General features: G+C 43.9%; 2 protein-coding genes across 3 annotated transcripts; one reads left to right on the top strand and one right to left on the bottom strand.

Moving 5' to 3' along the window:
* The first annotated feature begins 34 nt into the window (after window positions 1–34).
* Window positions 35–11,431, top strand: LOC135170926 (galactose mutarotase-like). Of its 2 annotated transcripts, none has more exons than XM_064137125.1 (6): window positions 35–443; window positions 533–663; window positions 820–986; window positions 1,048–1,218; window positions 1,432–1,673; window positions 11,098–11,431. In XM_064137125.1, exons 1-6 carry the CDS (start codon window positions 352–354, stop codon window positions 11,102–11,104), a joined length of 810 nt encoding a protein of 269 aa, XP_063993195.1. In that variant the 5' UTR covers window positions 35–351; the 3' UTR covers window positions 11,105–11,431. The 2 variants fall into 2 exon arrangements, with proteins under 2 accessions (XP_063993195.1, XP_063993194.1); XM_064137124.1 differs by lacking the exon at window positions 11,098–11,431 and adding an exon at window positions 1,877–2,329.
* On the bottom strand, window positions 2,235–19,274 carry LOC135170899 (fibrillin-2-like). Its single transcript, XM_064137068.1, has 17 exons — window positions 19,138–19,274; window positions 13,877–13,962; window positions 13,612–13,725; window positions 13,174–13,311; window positions 12,655–12,942; window positions 12,144–12,392; window positions 11,736–11,891; window positions 11,373–11,651; window positions 11,080–11,202; window positions 7,516–10,512; window positions 4,475–7,453; window positions 4,142–4,314; window positions 3,875–4,069; window positions 3,688–3,792; window positions 3,454–3,606; window positions 3,144–3,371; window positions 2,235–3,039 (listed from the first exon to the last, which is right to left on the bottom strand). The coding sequence occupies exons 1-17, from the start codon at window positions 19,272–19,274 to the stop codon at window positions 2,815–2,817; spliced, it is 8,625 nt and encodes a 2,874-aa protein (XP_063993138.1). The 3' UTR covers window positions 2,235–2,814.
* Window positions 19,275–21,371: the final 2,097 nt, after the last annotated feature.

Raw genomic sequence — 21,371 nt, 5'->3', positions numbered from 1 at the left:
GAGTCATCGGAAACTATTAACAATTGCAATCAGCAGTTATGTAATCTCAGTAGTGCTAATTGGTCGAGTAACTGCAACAGCTCTTGAAAATGTGCTCACTCATGTTGTTGACATCGCAATTTACAGAGGGATTTTAAGGCAGAATCACTTGACTTAAAAATTGATTAATAATTATTCAAAATTGTAATTATAGAACTCGGCGTTCCCCATCGATCTGAAATGAGCCTTTGGACAATTTCGTCCTTCATATTTTTCCGATAATTTCCAGTAGAAACGGTTCCGTCTTTCAGTAATTAAAGCCTGATAATTTGCGAAGTTTCGCGATAAATTCTCAGTTTAATCGACAGTACGATGACTACGAAACAGACGATCATAGAGGAGGACGGATTCGGGGTGATTCCCATCATCACCGACGACAGCAGAAACTTCGAAATTGTTAAGAGGTAATGGACGGACAATTAAGGATGTTCTAAACCCTTCCCTCTAGAATTCCCATTTTTTTATAACAAATGGAATTCACTAATTTAATAAGATATACCTTGACTAATAAGACGAAAGCATCGGTGACGCTAATTACCTGGGGCGCGGGGATTCAGGCGATTCGAGTGCCCGATAACAGAGGCATTCTCGGTGATGTTGTGTTGGGGTTCGATGAAATTGATGGTAAATACGGATTATCCGTCTAAATTAAATATTGAAAATCGAAATCAATAGTCGTAATTTGCTCTGAATTCATCGCACCTGAAATTGAATCCAAAGACATGAAAATTAAACTTAAACTTGGAAATTAATTGTAACTAAACTGCGATTAATTTTGAGGATACTGGAAGAATCGCCATATAGGGAGGACCCTGGGTCGTGTAACAAGACGACTGTCCCCCGACATTCAATCAAATTTATCAAACCCCCAGGTCCGGGGGTTCAGTCACGACGCCACTGGCTTTGACAACGTTAACTGGGAGAGCTACATTCTCGGAAAACAAGTGGCGAGTGTCAGAATAACTTCGTAATTTTTTCATTGACAATCATGATTTCTCTGCATGACAGGTCATGTCTCACGTGAGTCAAAATCACAAAATCCACCCGGGTGATCTGTTGAGTCAGGTGAAGTACACCTGGAGCGATGACAACGAGCTTCTGGTTGACTTCACCGCGACTGCCACGAGACCAACAGCGGTGGACATCACCTCCTTCTGTTTGTTCAACCTCGCAGGACATGTGAGGAGAATTTTCGTTGGGGGGGAATGAGACAGTTCAATTTCAGAGTGTCACGCACTGGGGTATGGGCCAGATCTGGGTCGGGGAATTCCCTGGGAAGTTCTAGTTAATTCCACTTAGTTTTTCCACTCGAAATAAAATTGACTGATCTCATTCTGCCAGTTGTTGGCTTTCGTCGAATGAAATCGTGGATTTAATTATGACAATCACTAGGGTATGGGTCCAGAAGAGCTGAACAAACACGTCGTCTCCATTAACGCTGACAGATACCTCCATTCCGACGTAAGAACGAAATTACCCAGTGGAGCCATTCGTTCCGTCCGCAAAACTCGATTTGATCTACGGAATCCTACAGAACTGAACCTGAAGAGGCTGGAGAGTATTCCCGGAGGCGGATACGATCATTTTTTATGTGTCAATGCTCCCAGTATTTTATGCTACAGATTTCACGCCAGGTAAATTTTCGATACCTGAAAATGTGATTTCTCCCTCCCATTTCTGTCAAAAAAAATTCTGGAAAATTTTGTGGCTCCAGAAAATTTCGTAAATTGATCTCGAGATCTCTAGAGATCGCCATTGACTACGAATTTATATGTTTAAATTATTCGTACGTCAGTTGGAAACATCAGAGAAAGATAATTTCCCTCAATTTCTCCAGAATTCTGCATCCCGAGTCTGGCAGATCACTAGAGGTGAACTCCAATCAAGCCGGTGTTCATTTTTACACAGCGAATGATTTTCCCTATCCCAGGGAAGATTTATATTTTTGGGACAGGGGTGAGAGTCCCTGCGGGAAAACCAGGAATAGCGATTCCCGAGTAGACGGGGGTATCTCCGCTAAGAGTGGCGTTGTGTACAAAAGACACGCAGGATTTTCCTTCTCCCCCCGAAATTACCCTGACCCCGTGAATTTTAATCACTTCCCAACAAATATACTCAACGCTGGAGGTGAATATCACCACACGATGGGGTTAAAATTCGACGTAAAAAATAAGTGAAAAAATGAAAGACACATATTGTTTTCTGGTATAAATAACATGTATTCTCAATTGATCTAATGGATAAAAATTAAAATTCTACATATATAATCTTTCAATTGGCTTATTTGTACACTAATGAGAGAAAAAAAACTATGAAAAAAATATATCGAAGGGAACACGTGCATAACTCTCCCAGTATCGACAACTTCGTGATTAATAGATCGCAGTTTGGTATAAAAATACATAAATGAAGTTGGAATATCATTGGGAGTTGAAACAACTCGGTGAACACTTTGGCCCCTAGTTAAACCAGTTAATCTCTGCCTCCTTCGCTCTCACCTCCAGTTCTCTTCTTACGCGTTATAATTCGTTTTTTAAATAGTTTTTACGAGACAATTATAGTCTGAACACAAATTTCATCGAACATATTTTCGCATTGAATACTTGACAAGCGTTTCGGTTCTAGCTAAACAAATACGATATATATTCTGGCAGTGGAAAATTCTCGCAGCACATCCTCGGGTTCTGAGTATATTCCAACGGTCAATGCTGCAACTCTATTTGTATTTTTTAGTGGAGTTTGGAAAATAGTGTTTCGACTTTTCAACAAATGCTTCTACCCTGTCACGATTATGTGCACTCTGAATGTCAGGGGTTTCTCCCAAATTTCGTTCGCAGCTGTTATACCGTTGACGGGCTTTCCGTGGATGACGACCTTGAATTCCCCGATTTTCTTCAATTGGTGCCTGAAGTGAAGAGCCCAAATTCCTCCATTGTCCACAGCCACCTCGAAGTGGTTTGCTTTGTTACCTTTTACTATTGTGTACTCCATTTTTTCGTCCTTGAGGAGACAAAATTTATAAATCAATTTTTTGGGAATTTTCATTAAAAAAATACTTTTATAACTTTTAATTGAACATTTTGGAAAAAATACAGTTCAGTTACCTTGAGCGCTGGCTGTAACTTGATTATCCTCATTTTATGTTTCGTTTGCCTAAGATTGACCTTCATCACGTACTCTTCTCCATGATGATGCCTTCTGGCCTTTCGAGTTATAGATTTCTTAGACAACTGTCCCAATTTTCTATTCCTCGGTGAGAGATGTCTCAGACCGAGGGTGTGATTACCGTGACGAATTTTCGTCCCTCTCCTGTGTCTCTCCTTTCCATTGATCTGGATCACAAAAACGAAATTATCGTCCCCCACTGGACATCGAACAGGTGTTCAACATTTTCTACTGATACCAACTACCAACCTTGCAGGAGAAGCATCCCTCCGTGGAGATGATTTTGTCATCCGCCGGGGGGATGTGATAAGGATCCGGATTTATGACGAAAGTGGGAACGTTCCCTATGTCCTCCCTGAAGCCTCCCTGAGCCATCGGAGTTATCGTCGACAGGCAGTGCCCCTAGATCCAACCCAGGGAAATTATTCCAAGCTAACACTAGCGATCCATGAAACCTTTGAAAAATTATAACTAATTCCTCACCTGTCCAATTCGTTGATATCCGTTTGGACACCCACATAGGAACCCGTTGGAGCCGGTTGACATGCAGCCAAAAGCACACGGACTTCCCATGCACCCAGGACTCACCTTCAACATCAGAAATATTTTTTAATCTACTTTCAAACCCCTGGAGGTTCCTCTAAACTCCCAACAGAAATTCCACCAATACCTGAACACAATTCTGGCGATTGTTATCAAACTGATGTCCATCTGGACATCCGCATTTGTAGCTCCCCAAAGTGTTGATGCAGTTGGTCTCCCCGCAGGGCGAACTGAGACACTCGTTCTCATCGATGCACTGATTGTAGTAGAGATGCTGGACGAATCCTTCCGGACATCCGCAGCGATAAGTTCCCATGAAATTCTACGAAGCACAAAAAATAATTCTGAATGATATTGTCCTGACAATGACAGCTCCTGGACGGAAAAGAAATACCTGACATCCGTGCTCACACGATCCGTCGTCACTGCATTCGTTATTATCAGTACAGAATTTTCCAGTGTGATCGAGTTTGAAACCTCTTGGGCAGATACACCTGAAGCTCCCGAGGGTGTTGATGCATGTTCCAGGTTTGGGGCACGTTCCATGTTGTTCACATTCATTGATATCTGCAACAGATGATGATTACAGCTCGTTCTCATGAATTTTTATCGTTCTGATGAGACCTGGACACGCAATGAATTCGAAGAATTCCAGAAAACCTGCTTCATGAACATAAAATTTCAACTTTACGATATTTTATTGATAAATTATTAATTGTATAACAACCGTGACAAGCATCTCCATGCTGAGTGTACCCATCCCTGCAAGCACAGGTGTAACTCCCCTCCGTATTGATGCACTTCTGCTGGCACAAGTGATTTCCCGTAGCGCATTCATCAAGATCCCTGCAGCCAACTCCATCAGAATTCAGGATGAAGCCGACAGGGCAGGAGCACGTAAAGCTTCCCTCTGTATTTTGGCAGCTGAATTTGCAGGGACTCGGTATTAACTCGCACTCATTGACATCAAGACACTGCGTCCCAGTCTTGTCGGCACGATATCCCTTGTTACAAATGCACCTGAATGATCCCAACGTATTGATGCACATTCCATCCCGACATAAATCTGGAATAGCTCGACACTCATCAATGTCCTGTCCATCCAGGGAGAACCCTTTGTCCAAACACAGCTCGTTATAATTATCGGAATCCCTGGAAGGACAGAGCTCGCAGTGAGTGCCCCATGCAGCGCCCATGGTGCAGCAGCAGTCAGCTTTGGTGACAGTTCTCAACTCAGACGTTCTCGCTGTACATCTACCACCTATTGTCCTCAGGAAGCAGTACCCAACCCTTCTGTCAATACAGGACTTTCCATCGTAGCTCTGTTCAAAGCCATCGTAACACCTGCACTGATAACTTCCTTCGAGATTGACACACTGTCCATTCCTACACAGTCCAGAATTAACTGAGCACTCATCAACGTCTTTACACTCGTCAGTCATACCGATCTGCTGATATCCAGGTGGACAGATGCACATGAAGCTGCCGATGAGATTCTTGCATTGAAACTTGCAGTTATTCGCAGGTGTGGAGCACTCGTCCACGTCGATACAGTGTCGTCCATCAGCAGCTAGGACATATCCGTATGGACAGATGCACCTGAAGGACCCAAGCGCATTGTGACACCTGAAGGCACATTGATTTCCCATCTCCAAACATTCGTTGACATCCTCACAGACCTGATTGGCCCCCGGGGCGAAGCCATTGCCACAGGAGCATTCAAACCCACCCTCGACGTTGGAGCATGTTCCATTTCCACAGATGTTCTGATTGTGAATGCACTCGTTATGGTCTACACATCTCCTTCCAGTCTCGTCCAAGGTATAGCCAGATGGACACTCGCACCTGAAGGATCCATCTGTGTTGATGCAGTCGCCACCGTGACAGACGTCCTGCATGAACAGACACTCATTCAGATCAACACCAGTGTCGTCTCTCCCTGGGCCTTCCGGGCACAGGCTCTTGAAATCTTCTGTACCTTCCCTGGGGCACATCTCACAGTTCCTCCCCCAGGCTTTGCCCATCGTACAGCAGCAGTGCTTCTTCGTCATGCCCCCCATCCTGGGGGCTGTACACTGACCCCTCCTGAATTTATCATAGCACTGCTCCTCCCTGACATCCACACACGTCATCGAGTTCCATTTGTCACTGAGTTTGAAGCCTTCTGGGCACTCGCAGATGACGCCGCCCTCGGTATTGATGCACTTGCCATTCTCACAGATGTTTCGGGTCTCGATGCACTCATCAACATCGATACATCGTTTTTTAGTACTGTCAAGTTCATACCCGGGTGGACAGCTGCAGATGTACGAGCCCATGAGGTTCTGGCATTTACCAGGGTACGGACAGAGCCCCGGGATCTCCACGCACTCATCAATGTCCCGGCAGTGTTGTCCGTCCTGCGCTAGGATGTATCCATCAGCGCACTCGCAGACGAAGGATCCGATCAAGTTCTTACACCTTCCATTTCTACACAAGAACGGCATTACCCTGCACTCGTCGATGTCCGCGCAGTCGTTGTTGGGGCTGAGCTTGAAGCCTTCGTAGCACTGACACTTGTAGGATCCCAGGGTGTTGATGCAGGTGCCGTTGTTGCAGATGTTGAGATTCCGTTGGCACTCGTCGATATCAACGCACGAGTCTCGGTCTCGAGTCAGGGCGAAGCCCAAATGGCAGACGCATTGGAAACTTCCTTGGAGATTGTTGCAGATACCGTTGGCACAGATTCCAGGTCTCTCGAAGCACTCGTCGATGTCCACACAGCTCCGCTGACTTATACCCAGTTTATAACCAGCTGGACATCTGCATTCGAAGGTACCCTGAAGGTTGATGCACTGAGCATTACCAGCACATGGATTCGGCGTCTGCTGGCACTCGTTCTCGTCAATGCACTGGTGGGAGTCCTCGTCGTAAATGTAACCTACGTCACACTGACACTCGAAGCTACCAGGAGTGTTGATGCACCTGCCGTGGGTGCACATGGTAGGCATCAGTGAGCACTCGTCGATCTCCTCCGTGTGATTGGTGATGGGATTCATTATTTGTCCCGGTACCATACCACAAAGTATCTCGTGCTCTCGAGTTCTCTCACCTGGACATCTCTCACATGGCTGACCCCAGGCAGCTCCCATCGAACAGCAGCACAGCATTTTCGTTTGTGGATGGACCATCGAGTGGCTGCACTGGCCATCCTCATATTTCATGTAACAGAGTTCCTTTCGCATGTCAACGCACTCTTTACCCCCTGGCATCGACATGTAGCCCTCCGGGCACTCGCAATGGTACTTCCCTTGATCATTTATGCAGTAACCGACACCACAGATCTGGGGATGAAGGGAGCACTCGTCGATGTCGATGCAGCTGGTCTTAGTCCCGTCGAGGATGAAGCCCTCGTTGCAGGAGCACATGAAACTGCCGAAGGTGTTGGTGCAGTGGCCGTTCTGGCACAGATTCTCATGCTCCTCGCACTCGTTGATGTCTTCCAGGATGACTGTCACTCGGTTGGGACGGTAGCCAGGACCACCTGGGCAGAGTTCCTCGAATTCTCTGGTACCCACTTCCGGGCACTGCTCACAACGTGTCCCCCAAGCGTTACCGATGCTACAGCAACAGGTGGCTTTCGTCACCGCCGACGACATGTCGAAGACACATTGGGGACGACGCGTGCCGTGCTCCTCACCGGTGAAGCATAAGGACTCACGACGGTCTGCAATTATATCGCTCGTCAGCTAGGTAATGAACATGAAGAATACCTCGGAGTTTACTTACCGACACAGGCGTTTCCAGCTTCAACGAGATCATGATTTATTGGGCATTCACATCTGTATGTTCCCTGGGTGTTGACACACCTTCCGTACTGGCATGCCTGTGGACTCTCACATTCATCAATATCGGTGCAGTTCCCCCAAGACCCATCTAATTTATAACCATCATCACACTCACACCTGAACATCCCGAAGATATTCTCGCACTTTCCGTAAACACAAAGATTCCGGAACATATCGCACTCATTGATATCAATGCAAGCCTGCTCGTTATTCTCATCAGGATGTTTGAATCCCATTTCGCACTCACACCTGAAGGACCCGGGATAATTGAAACAGTGTCCATTCTCACACAACGTGGGATCATCGGTGCACTCGTCAATATCCCGGCAGCTGTACCCATCACCCCTGAATCCAGCGTCGCAGACGCACTTGAAGGAGCCCTCGGTGTTGATGCACTGGGCATTCATGTCGCATCCACCATTGTTGACAAGGCACTCGTTGATGTCCCTGCACTCGATCCCATTCCCCGTGAATCCATCGTGACATGTGCATTGGTAAGACCCCGGGGTATTTTGACACGCGGCGAATTCACTGCAGGAGTGATCATTGAGGAGACACTCATCGTCGTCAGTGCAGTCAGGCCCAGAGTCCGGTTTCACAGAGTATCCCTCCTCACACCGGCAATCAAAGGATCCAATGGTGTTCCTGCACTCTCCATACCCGCAGATCCTGGGCTGTGTCACACACTCGTCGATGTCAATGCAGGAAGTTCCATCTGCTCCGGGTAGAAGACCAGCGATGCAGTGACAGGAGTAACTTCCAGCTAAATTAGTGCATTTACCCCCATTACATATTCTCGGGTTGTCCTTGCACTCGTCGATGTCGGAGCAGGTTTTTCCGTCCAGGTTGAGGGCCAGTCCAGGCCCGCAGGAGCACATGAAGCTACCAGGAGTGTTGGTGCAGATATCCTCGCAGCCACCATTGTTAACCGCACACTCATTGATGTCCTCGCAATGGGACTTGAGGCCCGTTTGCCGGAAGCCATCGTCGCAGATGCACTGGTATGTCCCCATCATGTTCTCGCAGACGCCGTTGGAGCAGATGCCGCTGGTCCTCGAGCACTCGTCGATGTCCTTGCAGGACAGCTTATCAGGACTGAGCTCGTGACCTGGTGGGCAGAGGCACTTGTAGCCCCCCTCGACGTTCCTGCAGGTGCCCCCCCGGCACAATCCCGGTGTCTCCTCACACTCATTGATGTCCATGCACACCTTCATGATGTCGGATCCTCTGTATCCCTCATCGCATTCACACTGAAAGGTACCAGGAGTATTCACACAAGTTCCATTTCCACAGACACCTCGCATTATCTCGCACTCATCAATATCATTACACTTGATCTCATTCTCATCAAGAGCATACCCTTGATTACATCGACAGCTGTAGCTTCCCACTGTGTTCTTGCACCTCCCATTGAGGCACATCCCCGGGAACTCGATGCACTCATTGATATCAACTTTATCAGTGAAGCCATCCCCCTTGGGGCACAACTCCGAGTGCATCTGGGTGCCAGTTTTCGGGCACAGTTCGCACTTGTCACCGCCCCAGGCCCTCCCCACTGAGCAACAGCAGATGCTCTTGGAGAATCTACCTTCGATGGAGCTGGTGCACTGACCATGACGATATTCCATGTAGCACGTCTCCTGTCTGGTGTCGATGCAGGTCGTGTGAGTGGCATCCAGGGTGAGCCCAGGGGGGCATTCACATCTGTAAGATCCATCGGTGTTCACACAGGTTCCTCCCCCCTTGCAGATGCCAGTATTAAGTTCACACTCATTGATGTCAGCACAAGCTTTTCCATCGACTTTAGCGTATCCTTTGGAGCACTCGCAGAGGGAGTAGTCGCAGCTCTCGCAGGGGCTACCCCAGGCGACTCCAACCGAGCAACAGCACTCCGATTTCAGGGCCAACCTGGGGAAGTTATTCTCACATCTGCCCTCGATGATCTTCGTCCAGCAGGTGCCTCGTCGGTTATCCATGCAGATGTGGCCAGTGTTATCCAGGATGTAACCGTTGGAGCACTCGCACTGGTACGAACCTTTGGTGTTGATGCAGATGCCGTTGATGCAGACGTCTGCACCGAGCTCGTCGCACTCGTCTATGTCCTCACACATCTGATTGGCGCTGTTGAATCTTGTTCCCGTTGGGCAGACACATTGAAAGCTACCAGGGGTATTTCTACATTGGCCACCGCTGCACAGGGACATTTCCAGCTCGCACTCGTTGATGTCGCTGCAGGTCTTGCCAGTTGCGTCCAGCTCATAGCCACTGTCGCAGATGCAGCGGTAGGTACCCATGAGATTTTCACAGCCACCGTTCACGCAGATGTTGGGATTCTGGGCGCACTCGTTGATGTCATCGCCGTTGTAGGTCATTCCGGCGCCGTGAGGGCAGAGGGCCTCAAATTCGGGACTGTTCGGGGTGGGACAGCGCTGGCAGCTGCTGCCCCAGCCCAGTGGCTGGCCCAGGATTATCGTGCAGCAGCAGCAGCTGGATTTGGTCACTGCTGTTGACGTTGGATTGGAGCACTGGCCGTCTCGGTACTGCGAGTAGCACAAGTCACGTCGGGTGTCTAGGCAGGAGCGACCGTCCGGGCCGAGGTCGAAGCCCAGGTTACACTCGCATTTGAAGTTACCGGGGGTGTTCTTGCACCGGCCATTCTGACAGGGGCTGCTCAGACACTCGTCGATGTCGATGCAGTGGCTTTGGTCGGGGCCCAAACGGAAACCAGAGTCGCAGACACATTTGAATGAGCCCTCCATGTTGACGCATCTACCGTTATTGCACATTCCTGTGGTGGAACACTCGTCCATGTCCACGCAGAAGGTGTTGTCGTCGGAGGGAGTGAAGCCTGATTGACAGACGCAGTGGTAGGAGCCAGGGGTGTTCTCGCATCGGCCGTTCAAGCAGATTCGGGGGTTCTCGGAACACTCGTTAATGTCTGGAAGGAAATTTGGAGGAGATTTAAACGTTTTGGTACATCGAGATGATTTTTTAGGAAAATCATTATTTTTGCTTCAGGATCGAGAGAGAATTTAAATTTTTATATTTGCAATTGCAGGTGCCCCCTCTGCAAAATCCTGAATTTCTAATTTATCGTCTGAATTTTCTAATTTATTGTCATGCACTTTGACATTGGATTTATTGTCTGCCCACAGCAAGACATTTTCCCCTTCAACACTCTACAAACATGCAGAATTGATCGATCAATCCCCTGGGACTTTTTTCCCAACTATTTAATAGCTAGAAGTAGGGAATACGTTAAAAATATTGAACAGGGTATCATCAGTGTACTCGGTAGCCTCGGGGCCTTCCGCATTCGTGGTCAACACCCGCTTGTTATCCTCTTAATGCTCTCGATACCACGCCAAGTCTATTGCCGAGTGATAAACTGTCGACTTGTAAATTATCCAGTGTGGATACACGCGCTGAGGTAAATCCACAGCCTGGTGAAAGGTATATGAGGGAGAAAATTTAGATTGGATGATATGTATTTGTAAAGACTCACCAGTACATGTGTTTTTAGAAGGTGAGAGGATGTAACCGTCGTTGCACTGACACCGAAATGAACCATTCATGTTTGTGCAGTGGCCATTTGTGCACATTCCCGTATCCTGGCACTCGTCGTGATCTGCAGAAATTTCCAGGACTTCAATTTCAAGGAACGAAACAGAAGAAAAAAATTCTCTCAAAATTAAACGACCGAAACCATGACGGACATGATATCCCCCACGAGGTTCTGATTGTTTCGTGGCCTCAGCCTCCTCTTCAAGAAAAAATTTCCCCTATTTTTGCACTCACCACTGCAGTACTTCCCCTCCCCGGACACCACAAATCCAGGTGGACAATGACAGAGAAAACTCCCAGGAAGATTCTGACACGTTCCACCCTGGCAGTACCCCTGATGACACTCGTCGACGTCATCGCACCTCCCTGAGTTCTTGACATACCCTGGGAAGCACTCGCACTCGTAGCCGTCGTCGGTGTCGATGCACTTGCCACCACCGCAGATGTCCGGACGGAGGACACACTCGTTGATGGCGATGTGCTGGGCTTCGGAGCAAATTTTGTAGTAGTCATCTGAAAGGAAGATCGTGAAGGCATCAAGTGTCATTGGGTTTTAATTTTTATCGTCTGGAGAGAATAAATGAGGGGGTAATTTACCACTCCCAGGATTCGGGCAGATGTAGCACTCGTCACCCCATCCCCTTCCCATGTTTTTACCACAGCAGCAGTCCTTCTTGCTGAGCCTCACCGCCAGCCGATTTTTGCATTCGCCATTTCTATTGACAGCTGTGTAGCACAACCCCTGTCTTCCATCTGAATGGGAGAGGACAGAATGTCAGTGGAGGGTAAAACCCACCCCGTGAAAAATTGAATCAAATGTATTATATATTATTAATTATGTAATGGGAGAAGTAGTTTACTGTGGGAAAATTATAATAGTGATTTTATCATTTGTAATGAGTCTTCAGGTACATAATTACATAATTACATAATATATTGTTATTATAATAGTGATGAGAAGTGAATTTTGGTGGCAAATTGAGTCGACGTGAGTAAATAAATTACCAATGCAGAACTTTCGATCCTGACTCTGGATAAATCCCGGGTTGCAGACACAGTAGAATCCCCCGAGTGTATTTATACATTTGCCATCATCACAGACACCTTCCTCTTGACACTCGTCCTTATCCCGACACTCGTTCGTCTCCATATCCCTCGCCTGTCCTTCCGGGCATTCGCACTGGAACGATCCTGGGGTGTTGAGGCATTTACCCCCCTCGCAGAGGCCAGGGATCGCCTCGCATTCATTTATGTCTAAACACAATTAATTAGCAAACACAATTAAAAAATTACCAATGAAAAATTCTACAGTTCAATCCCTTGAAAAAAATTCCTGGCGAATCCTTGTCAATCGTCAAATTCTCAGCGGATTTGATTTTTCCTTGTGATAAAAATTTAATGAAAAATGCGACTCGCCCTTCCACCCCTCCCCCACATCATTAAGTGCCAGTGAAAAAAATCTGACGTCATGGAAACTATTTTTTATGGAAGTTTTTAAATAAATAAAAATACAGACCAACGCATTCTCCCTGTTTTGTCTTAATGTGTCCAATGTCACAATCGAGTCTCGCTGGACATCGTTCACAGGGATGGCCCCAGCCCTTGCCGACAGTGGCACAGCACATCTGTCTCGTACAGACAACCCCCTGGAGATGAACAAGACATTGGCCATTCTTGACTTTAGTGTAACAGGGACCTGTCCTGTAATCCGTCTCGCATTTCCGTCCGGTGTAGCCGTAGACGCAGGCACATCTGTCAGGACCAATGCATCTTCCCTGGTTCAAACACGGCTCGCGACAAATTGCTGGAAAATTATGGAACCCCTCGGGAGTGAGAATGTCCTGGTCTTCACGTAGGAATATTCGAGAAAACATTTTAATTTGGCCTGAGGAAGTCCTGGGGAAAATCTATCAAATGGAGGCAAGATGGTGGAACCTGGCAGGACAGGTATCAACATCACCCCCGTTTGATGGAAAATTCCAGGTATTTCACCTGTATGGGGCCTTATCTCCAGTAGAAGACCTGGACGACTTACGTTCATTGCAAAATTCACCCTGATATCCTGGTCTGCACTGGCATCTACCGTTGACACAGTTTCCGTTGATGCACTGTGCCCTGCAGCTCCCAGAGCCACCAGGACGACTAGTTGATGGCTCTCTATGAGGTTCATTGACTAAATGATTGGGAAAAAAGAGGAGGGAATTATTGAAAACTGTAAACCCCTTCGGGTCAGCATAAATTTATCTCCAGGATGATTCATTCCCCGAGTGAGGGTCATTACAACCGCGTATGGGCATCAGTGCCCGCTGTCTGGGGTCTTTTTACTTGAAGTTTATTTAGCTGTTGCTTTCTGGAGAACGACTTCACCAGCAGGACAAGAGGACAGCAGAGATTCACCATTTGACCATTTTTTATTCGACGCGAATTTTCTCAATTTTTTGTAATGTTTTTTGAAAATTTATTTTGACATTACCTCGTGTCGGAGATATTTGTGTGGATTGACAGGCCATTGACAGGGACCCTCCCTCGCAGCGACATATGTTCGGTCGGATACATCGACCTGTACCACAACCATTTCGGCAAATTGCTGGGAGTGAAGAGAATAAAAAAATTATTTTGACTGTCATTTGGCAAAAAAAAAATTCATCGACATGCGGTGATTTCCAAATAATTGTCTTTTCTATTTTTTTGTAATTTGGGAGATTTTTCCAGCAAATCATTAAGCAGTTTCCACTTACGAACAAGACAGAGATCAGTATCCGATTGTTTGGTCCACCCAAAACAACAGTAACTCCTCCTGTCCCTCATTCGGCAGACGTTCGGCCTGAAAATAATGAAATAATGATTTTGAAAAAATTGATAAATCCAGTCAAGTCAGGGAGATCGACCCAGAAATTCAACTGAAATCATGAGATGATTCTTCGGAGTCTATTTACTAGACTGTCGTGCGGGTGATGATCTGGTCATTGATGGGGCAAAAAGAAATAGCAACCGAGCAATGTGCACCACCTCAGTACAAGGGGGGCATTCACATCGTTCACCATAATTAACGTCAGCTGCTAGGCCACTTTTAAGTACTTCCACTTACGTATCTTGGCGCCGTGGTTTATTGCTGACTTATAAAACGCGTTGCGGTTTTAGATTTTTTTATATCTTAGTGCGTATATCTTATGTAGGTACGCGTGGTCACGTTTCAAACAATCACATGGCGTGTTCTATAGAACTTTCTCACAGTTTTTATGTAAAAATGTGGGTTCATGTGTGTCGAGAGCTGGGACAATTTTTATAGACAATTTTACATCATTTTACAACATTAAAGGATAATGATTAAATCAATCTATATAAGTGTGAGGCCTATAGCAAAATTCTATAGAATTTTCATGAAAAACAAGTTTAATGGACAATTTTTATCGAACACTTTATGCCATTGTAAAGCATTAAAGGACGAGTATAAAATTAATGTGGATACCCGTGAGTCCGATAAAAAATTCTATAGAAATTTTCTGTTCACACGTGGGAGTCTTTATTCCCCATTAAATTCCCTTGAGACTATTTTTTGATGGAATTGTTCCATCACTTATAATGCAACAGATCAAAAATAGAGCATATCTAATATCAGACAATGACTTTGCTGATGTGATAAACGCCATGCAACTCAACCATGTAGGGTAATCTAGGGTAATACGGATCCTAATGGCTGATATTAAAAAGCCCACGGGTGTGATTACGAGATGTGATTGGGCAATTTCAGTGGCAAACAATGGCCTTTAAAATTCCGTCTGATCTTCTCAGTCAATCGTTATGGCGCTTAAAACCTAATCAAACGTAATTATTGCGCAATAGAAGCACTGGGAATAGGACAAACCCCAACGAATCATCATTGATTATCGTCGTTCAGGATTCCTGAGATTATATCCACCCTCTTGCCTGGGTTTTAGTGCCAATTAATTATTCCCTAATGTTATTTATTCGTTTATAACGCGGGGGTTTAATGGATATTGGACATTTGTGGGATAAATTATTATTTTTTAATCAACTTTTCTGGACTTTTTTTTTTATTTTCGTTCAGAGGAGAAATACGGAATTTCAGGGGATCATGCCACTGTCTCTTATTTTATCTTTTGAGAATTCGATGGCTTTAATTGATCGGACACTCAACGAACTGGGCTATCGTGGCATTTAATTACGGGCACTTAACGATTAGGGAGTAAACGCGTTCTCACAGTCCTCGGTCACCAACGTCTTGGATGACTTGACGACGAGACCTCCTTTGGTCATTTTTTTTTTTTCAACGAAATTCATTATCGAGGGTTAAACAACAGTTCGAGTTTTATTGGGCATTCGCGGTTTTTAAATTGTCGTGTATGTAAATATTGAGTGATAAAAAAGAGTTAAATGTCTGAAGAAACTGGAGCTGCACACGATATCAAAATTTATCTCCAATTCTACAACAAATAATGTATAAAATGTAACTGGAAATTTTCCGGGAGTTAAACAATCGCCTGAATTATTGAGCTAAAAAAATGTGACGTAAAAAATGGAAATGAATAGAAAAATCAGAAAAACCATTCGCAAGCAAATTAATAATTTATTATCAGCAGTAATTTCCTTCATACATAGACACATAAAATAACAATTGTCTACATGTTTTCTTTCTCTTCATTGTCTGAATATTTTATTATCAATTTATGGGACATGAATTTTAAAAAGCAATGAGAATTCTAACGGGAAATTTCAAGAGAATTTTTCTTTCCTGAAGACCCTGAAGATTTTTATTTTTCATTCGCTTAATCTTTAAATTAATTTTTTCACAATTTTTTAAAATATTATTCCCCGTTTATGGCATACGAATTGAGTCATCAGATAACAGAGGGGGAGGGGGGAGGTCGTGGTGGATTGGATCATTATGGGATTCTCATGATCGAGTGCTGGAGGTAGTAATTTTGACAGCACTCGCAAATAACAGCCCACGCGCCAGAACGTGCGACAGAAAATATAAGAAAAAAGGGTTTAAGTGACCGTGAATACAATAATCGGTGCCCTTGTACTCCGTATTATCGCGAGAAGAGGGTGTGGAATATTTCCGACGACCCCTGGTGCGGTAAATTCCCCTAACACCGAGAAGTATTCGGTAAAAATTGCAGGGGAAATAAATTTTCTTCTCTTTCTGGTAATTTTTGTTTAATTTATTTTCTACGGGCGCGTGCGATCGGTTAATGAAGAGTTTTGTTTAATTCGGTTGTTGCAGTCGAATTGATTTGCTCCAATGGGAAAATATTAGGTTCATGACAGCAGACATCTGTCCAACTGCATCTGGACAAGGCGTGGATAATAGTCGGTCTTCATTGCTCTTCCGCTATTGCCAACGACTTCGTCATCTGACCTGATTCAATAATAATTAGCGTGAATAATTATCTAATTGGACTTTCCTATCGGATACCAAAGTCATGTTGGCTCTTTACTCCAGAAACGACTGTGCGACGCGAATAATTAATTAAATCAGAAGAAGACTAATTGAATAATTTCGAGTTATCGAAGGGAGACAACTTTTTTAATAATAAATGGACAACAAATTGATGGTTTTATCGTATGAAATTGATCCCCAAATGATCCCCATTGTAGTTAAAATCCCCTGATCCCGAGGATCATCAACTCATCGAGGAATTTTCCGCTCCATTCCTCCCTTCGGATTGTGATCTCGAGGATCACAATCGCCGCCGTGAAAAAGCCCTTCGGACATTACGAACCCTTTGACTCTTCCTCGGCTCGTGGCTTTGATCGATAAATCGAGGACAATTGCTGCTGGATGAGTGAGTTCTCAGTATGAGCAGGCGATATATTGAATTGTTATCGATAGGGGCACCCTGTGGTGACAGAATGACAGGGCACATTCGATGAAAGGCAGGATCTTCATGGATATCGATGTCAGGTACACGAAAAAATATTTTAAATCACAATTAGACTTCCAGAGGGCGAATCAAGGGACGAAGATATTTTTTATCCCAAAAATTTCCCTCCCAAATTTAATTCTGACCTAAAAAGTTCGATTGTCATTTCCTCCCACGTTTCGCCCTCTCGAGGTCCCATTTTTACCCAAATTTTCACTCCATATATTAATCTAAATTCATCAGGACCTCTCATCCTGGTGTCTCTCTTCAGACCCTCATCTCTAAGACCTCAAAAATCCGGAGAGGCCCCTCCCTCCCTCCCCCTCCCCCTCCCCAAAATTAAATTCCCATCAATTTCCCCGGCAAATCAATGACCTCACGAAGTAAATTACCAACAGATAAAAAAAATAATGAATGTATCATGTCCAGAATAATTTCCCACTGATTTTTATTCAAAATTATTACATATGTCACATGATTTATAAAATCAAAAAAAAAAATCCCAAGATATTCTTCACTTCAAGTGTTTGAGGGTCACAGAGCGGGATTTATTGCGCAAACTAATCGCACACATTAAAAATGTCAAGTGCCACCGGCTCATGCATTCCATCAGCAAAAATTGACGCCATCACCATCCATTCACATAATTCACTCATAGTTACGTGCAATCCGTGAGATAAGAGATTCTCGACTCTCGTCTTTGCGATAAAATATGTCTCTATGACACGATTACTACAGAGTGGAATCATAAAAAGGATATCTTAAAAATTCATTCCCCACGATTTTATTCCCCCCAGTGACCACCTCCCCCTCCTACCTCCCCACCTCTACCCCTCGCCACATGATAAAGTGATTGCTTCATTTAGTGGAAATGAAAAAATCCGGATTTTTTGTTCCGCGTGTATTTTTAACCACTGGAATTTAGCCGCGTGCGTGTTGTGTGAATTTTTTTTTTAATCCCCCCCCCCTCCCCCCCTCACCATTGAGTTTACATTGATGTAAATAAAGTGGGAGCCCAGTGGTGATGGAGAATGTGAGAGTTAATTGGGCGTGAATGTGTGCACATACGCAAGATGTTTTAGAAACAAGATCAGTGGTTTTCTTTATCAACGCTCGTCACTCATTTGTATTTTATTTTATTTCATTTTGCTTTCATCGAGGAAGACTGGGCAATTTTCCAGGACTACTCACCATAACGGGGAGGAAAAATTGCCATACCCATGGCTGTCCCGATTATAATAAGTGGATACTTATTCATGGACAAATAATGATAATTACAAGGGACAAGTCAACTGGTGAATACCTGAATTGACGACAGGTTTTTCATATGTCATATCGGGGATTGAAGGTGATTTTTTTTTTTCAGGGATTTGGTACTTGGGGGGGGCTTTTTTATGAGGGGGAAGGGGAGGAGGAGGTCTGTGTGGGGAAATAGTGGTATTTAGGGGAAATTAGGGGATAGTTACGTTTTTTTTTGTGAACGTCCCATATTTTTTCTGGAACTTTTTGAATTTTTCCTGTAAATTCACTAAAAAATTGTGTAATCACTGTTCCATAATTTTTAATGAATACTATTTTAATTGGGAGATTACAGGAGAGGTCCGTAATTTTCAAAGAATTTTTCTCTCCACAGATTAATTCGGGGAGAAATCTCGTCAAAAATTTGAAATAATTCAGATTTTTCTCGTTCCATTCTAGAAACAATGCTCGATATAAAAGTGGATACGTTTCAACTGGCACGTGGCTACACAATCGATTGTTAGTAAACCATCAAAACGTTGCACGAATTACCAGGAGGAAGTTCATGATACATTGCACAGATGATATATCTCAGTGACAGGGGAGAGACAAAGAGAAGAGAGAAGAAAGAATATAAAAGAGATGACCAGTGTGTTGGCGCGAAGAGGTGCGCCGCTGTCTGAATTATTATTGGTATCGGATAATAACGCGAATTCAACGCTTCGATCTACGATACGATTGTCACACTCAACATCCTGCCGAGATAACCCGATTATTTTTGACGTCGAATCGACGTGCGATCCCTCGGCCCCTCCAAAAATCCGATAAATGCGTTCAATTTCCGCGGATGAATAAAAATCGTTTGTACTTACCCAATAGGTGCGACCGTCTGGTTGGTCTCGATGGCCCTTGGGGTGGTTGGACGCGATGGTCGATGGTACTGCCGATCACGGAACGAGTCCTGATGAGTCGATGACACAAGCAAAACGAGACAAATTGCGAGTCTCATATTTAAAATTTTTTTGTCAACGATTACTTGATATCTATCATCGAGCTATCGATCGCCGATTCGTCAATCGACAGCGGCACCTCAGCATCGGAATGTCTGCGTTCTGGGTAATATGGAGGTAATTATTACAGGGGAAGGTCAATACTTAATTAACAGCTGTTAATCGAAAAAAATTCTTAGATTTTCTCAATAAAAAAAAACCTTCGATTTTTCTACACAGAAAATCGTCAAATTTTTCTAGTCAAAAGTCATTGCATTTGTCTAATAAAAAAAGCGAATTGTTGCTTAATCCTGCAAAATTATTGAGCGAAAATTTATCGAATGTTTCCCGCCCTTTTTGGTTTCTCGCGGGAGGAGGAGAAGGTAAAACATTTGAAAATTCCCGCGTGTGAATTTTCGTATAAAAAAAATGTTGAGGGACATTTTTTAAAGTTTTTCCCTCTACTATTATTTATCATTGAGATTGTTGAAAAATCCTCTAAGAATTTTCTTGACTTCTCCGTCCGCGAGGAAGAACTGAATTAATTTCAACTGCAGGGAATAAAGCACTGATAACCCGCTATCCACGTCGTGTCAGCGGATCCGGAAGTGTTCCAGAATAATATTACAAAAGATACGTAAAACCCATGCACTATCTCAAGAGCAAACACTGGCATCAATAAAAATTTTTATCATTTAACAAATAGGTTGACTCGGTAAATTCCCTTAATTCATCAGAGGATTCCACTCCCTCAGCCCCGCCGGTCGTCCCAGCAATATTAATAAAAATAAAAAATAAAAAAACGAAACGGAAGTGATTTCAAACATTTTGAACCCGCGAAGTCTCCTCAGCGGGCCATTATTTAATTTTATTGATAATCAAGATAAATATATGAAAAATTGTATTTATACCCAGCGCAAGGTTCGAGCGACAGTCGATCGTAGCTCGAAATTCCGTTATAAAATAATAAATAAATATATTGTTTATCCTTCCGCAAGCGTCAATCAACTGCACAATCAGCACTCGCTGAATTACCAATGAAATTGTCGATTCAATAACAATAATCCCCGGACTGAGTAAAACCCGAACAAAGACAAGACCTTAAACATTACCACCGCGACTCGCGATAATGAGACAGTTTCTAATTTAACCCAGTGATAACGCAAAGGGCGAAGATTATCGTCAGATCAAGGAGATGTAACAATTTCAATTGCAAGTCTTATATCATCACCCACATTTTCTCTCTCGATATTTTATTAATCCAGTTGACAACGATTAAACAATCACAATTCACTGATTTATCACTCGTCACGGGGGCCCATGTCATCGATGAGGCCAATAAATAATTGAACGTTAAATTAAAAATACTGATTGGTCAGTTTCATTTCATTCATAAACCGTGAAAATGATGATTTTTCAGAAACGATCGAGAGGATCCCCGAAAAGATGCGCCGGCGGAACTCGACGTGAGACTGTCGGGAACGTTGTGGAGCCCAAGTGTTCACCGGGGCTCGTCGGTTTTTCGTAGTTCCATCTCTGTTCATTTGTGTTCTCACTTCACTCCAGCCTCCTCTTCCTGTATCTGCCTCTTTTGACGGAACTCTCGCTCGTACATTCGAAGATGTCAGTGACAGTGTCTCGCTTGGCCGAAGATACTTGACTCCAGACTCCTGTCAACACTATTTATCGGGTGACAGGAAGAAAAAAAAATCTCTTATAAATATCATTATTTTTTTTATCAATATGTATAAGTGCATATACGCAGAAACAAATTGTAGATAAAAATAAGAGCTTTAATTAATTTTATCACGAAATTAGCCCGACGTCCAATTTTCACTTAAAAAGTGGTTGATTGTCATTTCGTCCCACGTTTCACCCTCTAGAAGTCTATTTTTTATAAAAAATTTAGTTCCATATGTAATATATAAGATATCTATATAATGTCTGTAATATATAATTTATTGTACATTATATATTACATGTAATAAATAATAAATGATATTTTTGTTGAAAAAAGGCTACTGGCAATAATTTTATTGATTTGTATTTGAAAATCGCGAGGTAATAACAAATTCAAAAATTCTTTGGGGAACAGTAATTGTACCTCTTCGCAAAAA

Source organism: Diachasmimorpha longicaudata, chromosome 18 (genome assembly GCF_034640455.1).
Source record: "Diachasmimorpha longicaudata isolate KC_UGA_2023 chromosome 18, iyDiaLong2, whole genome shotgun sequence".
NCBI classification, from domain to species: domain Eukaryota; kingdom Metazoa; phylum Arthropoda; class Insecta; order Hymenoptera; family Braconidae; genus Diachasmimorpha; species Diachasmimorpha longicaudata.
Note: the sequence above shows the minus strand (reverse complement) of the source record. Positions and strands in the feature narration are given on the sequence as shown.

What these genes read in the sequence shown, in the direction of transcription:
- LOC135170926 (XM_064137124.1), top strand. Translation starts at nt 352, where the DNA reads ATGACTACGAAACAGACGATCATAGAGGAGGACGGATTCGGGGTGATT. An exon ending in AACTTCGAAATTGTTAAGAG is followed by an intron (nt 444 to 532) that starts GTAATGGACGGA and finishes TAATTTAATAAG; the next exon opens with ATATACCTTGACTAATAAGA. An exon ending in TGTTCAACCTCGCAGGACAT is followed by an intron (nt 1,219 to 1,431) that starts GTGAGGAGAATT and finishes GACAATCACTAG; the next exon opens with GGTATGGGTCCAGAAGAGCT.
- LOC135170899 (XM_064137068.1), bottom strand. Translation starts at nt 19,274, where the DNA reads ATGAGACTCGCAATTTGTCTCGTTTTGCTTGTGTCATCGACTCATCAG. An exon ending in GGATCGAAAGTTCTGCATTG is followed by an intron (nt 11,892 to 12,143) that starts GTAATTTATTTA and finishes TCTCCCATTCAG; the next exon opens with ATGGAAGACAGGGGTTGTGC. An exon ending in GGAGGGGAAGTACTGCAGTG is followed by an intron (nt 11,203 to 11,372) that starts GTGAGTGCAAAA and finishes AAATTTCTGCAG; the next exon opens with ATCACGACGAGTGCCAGGAT.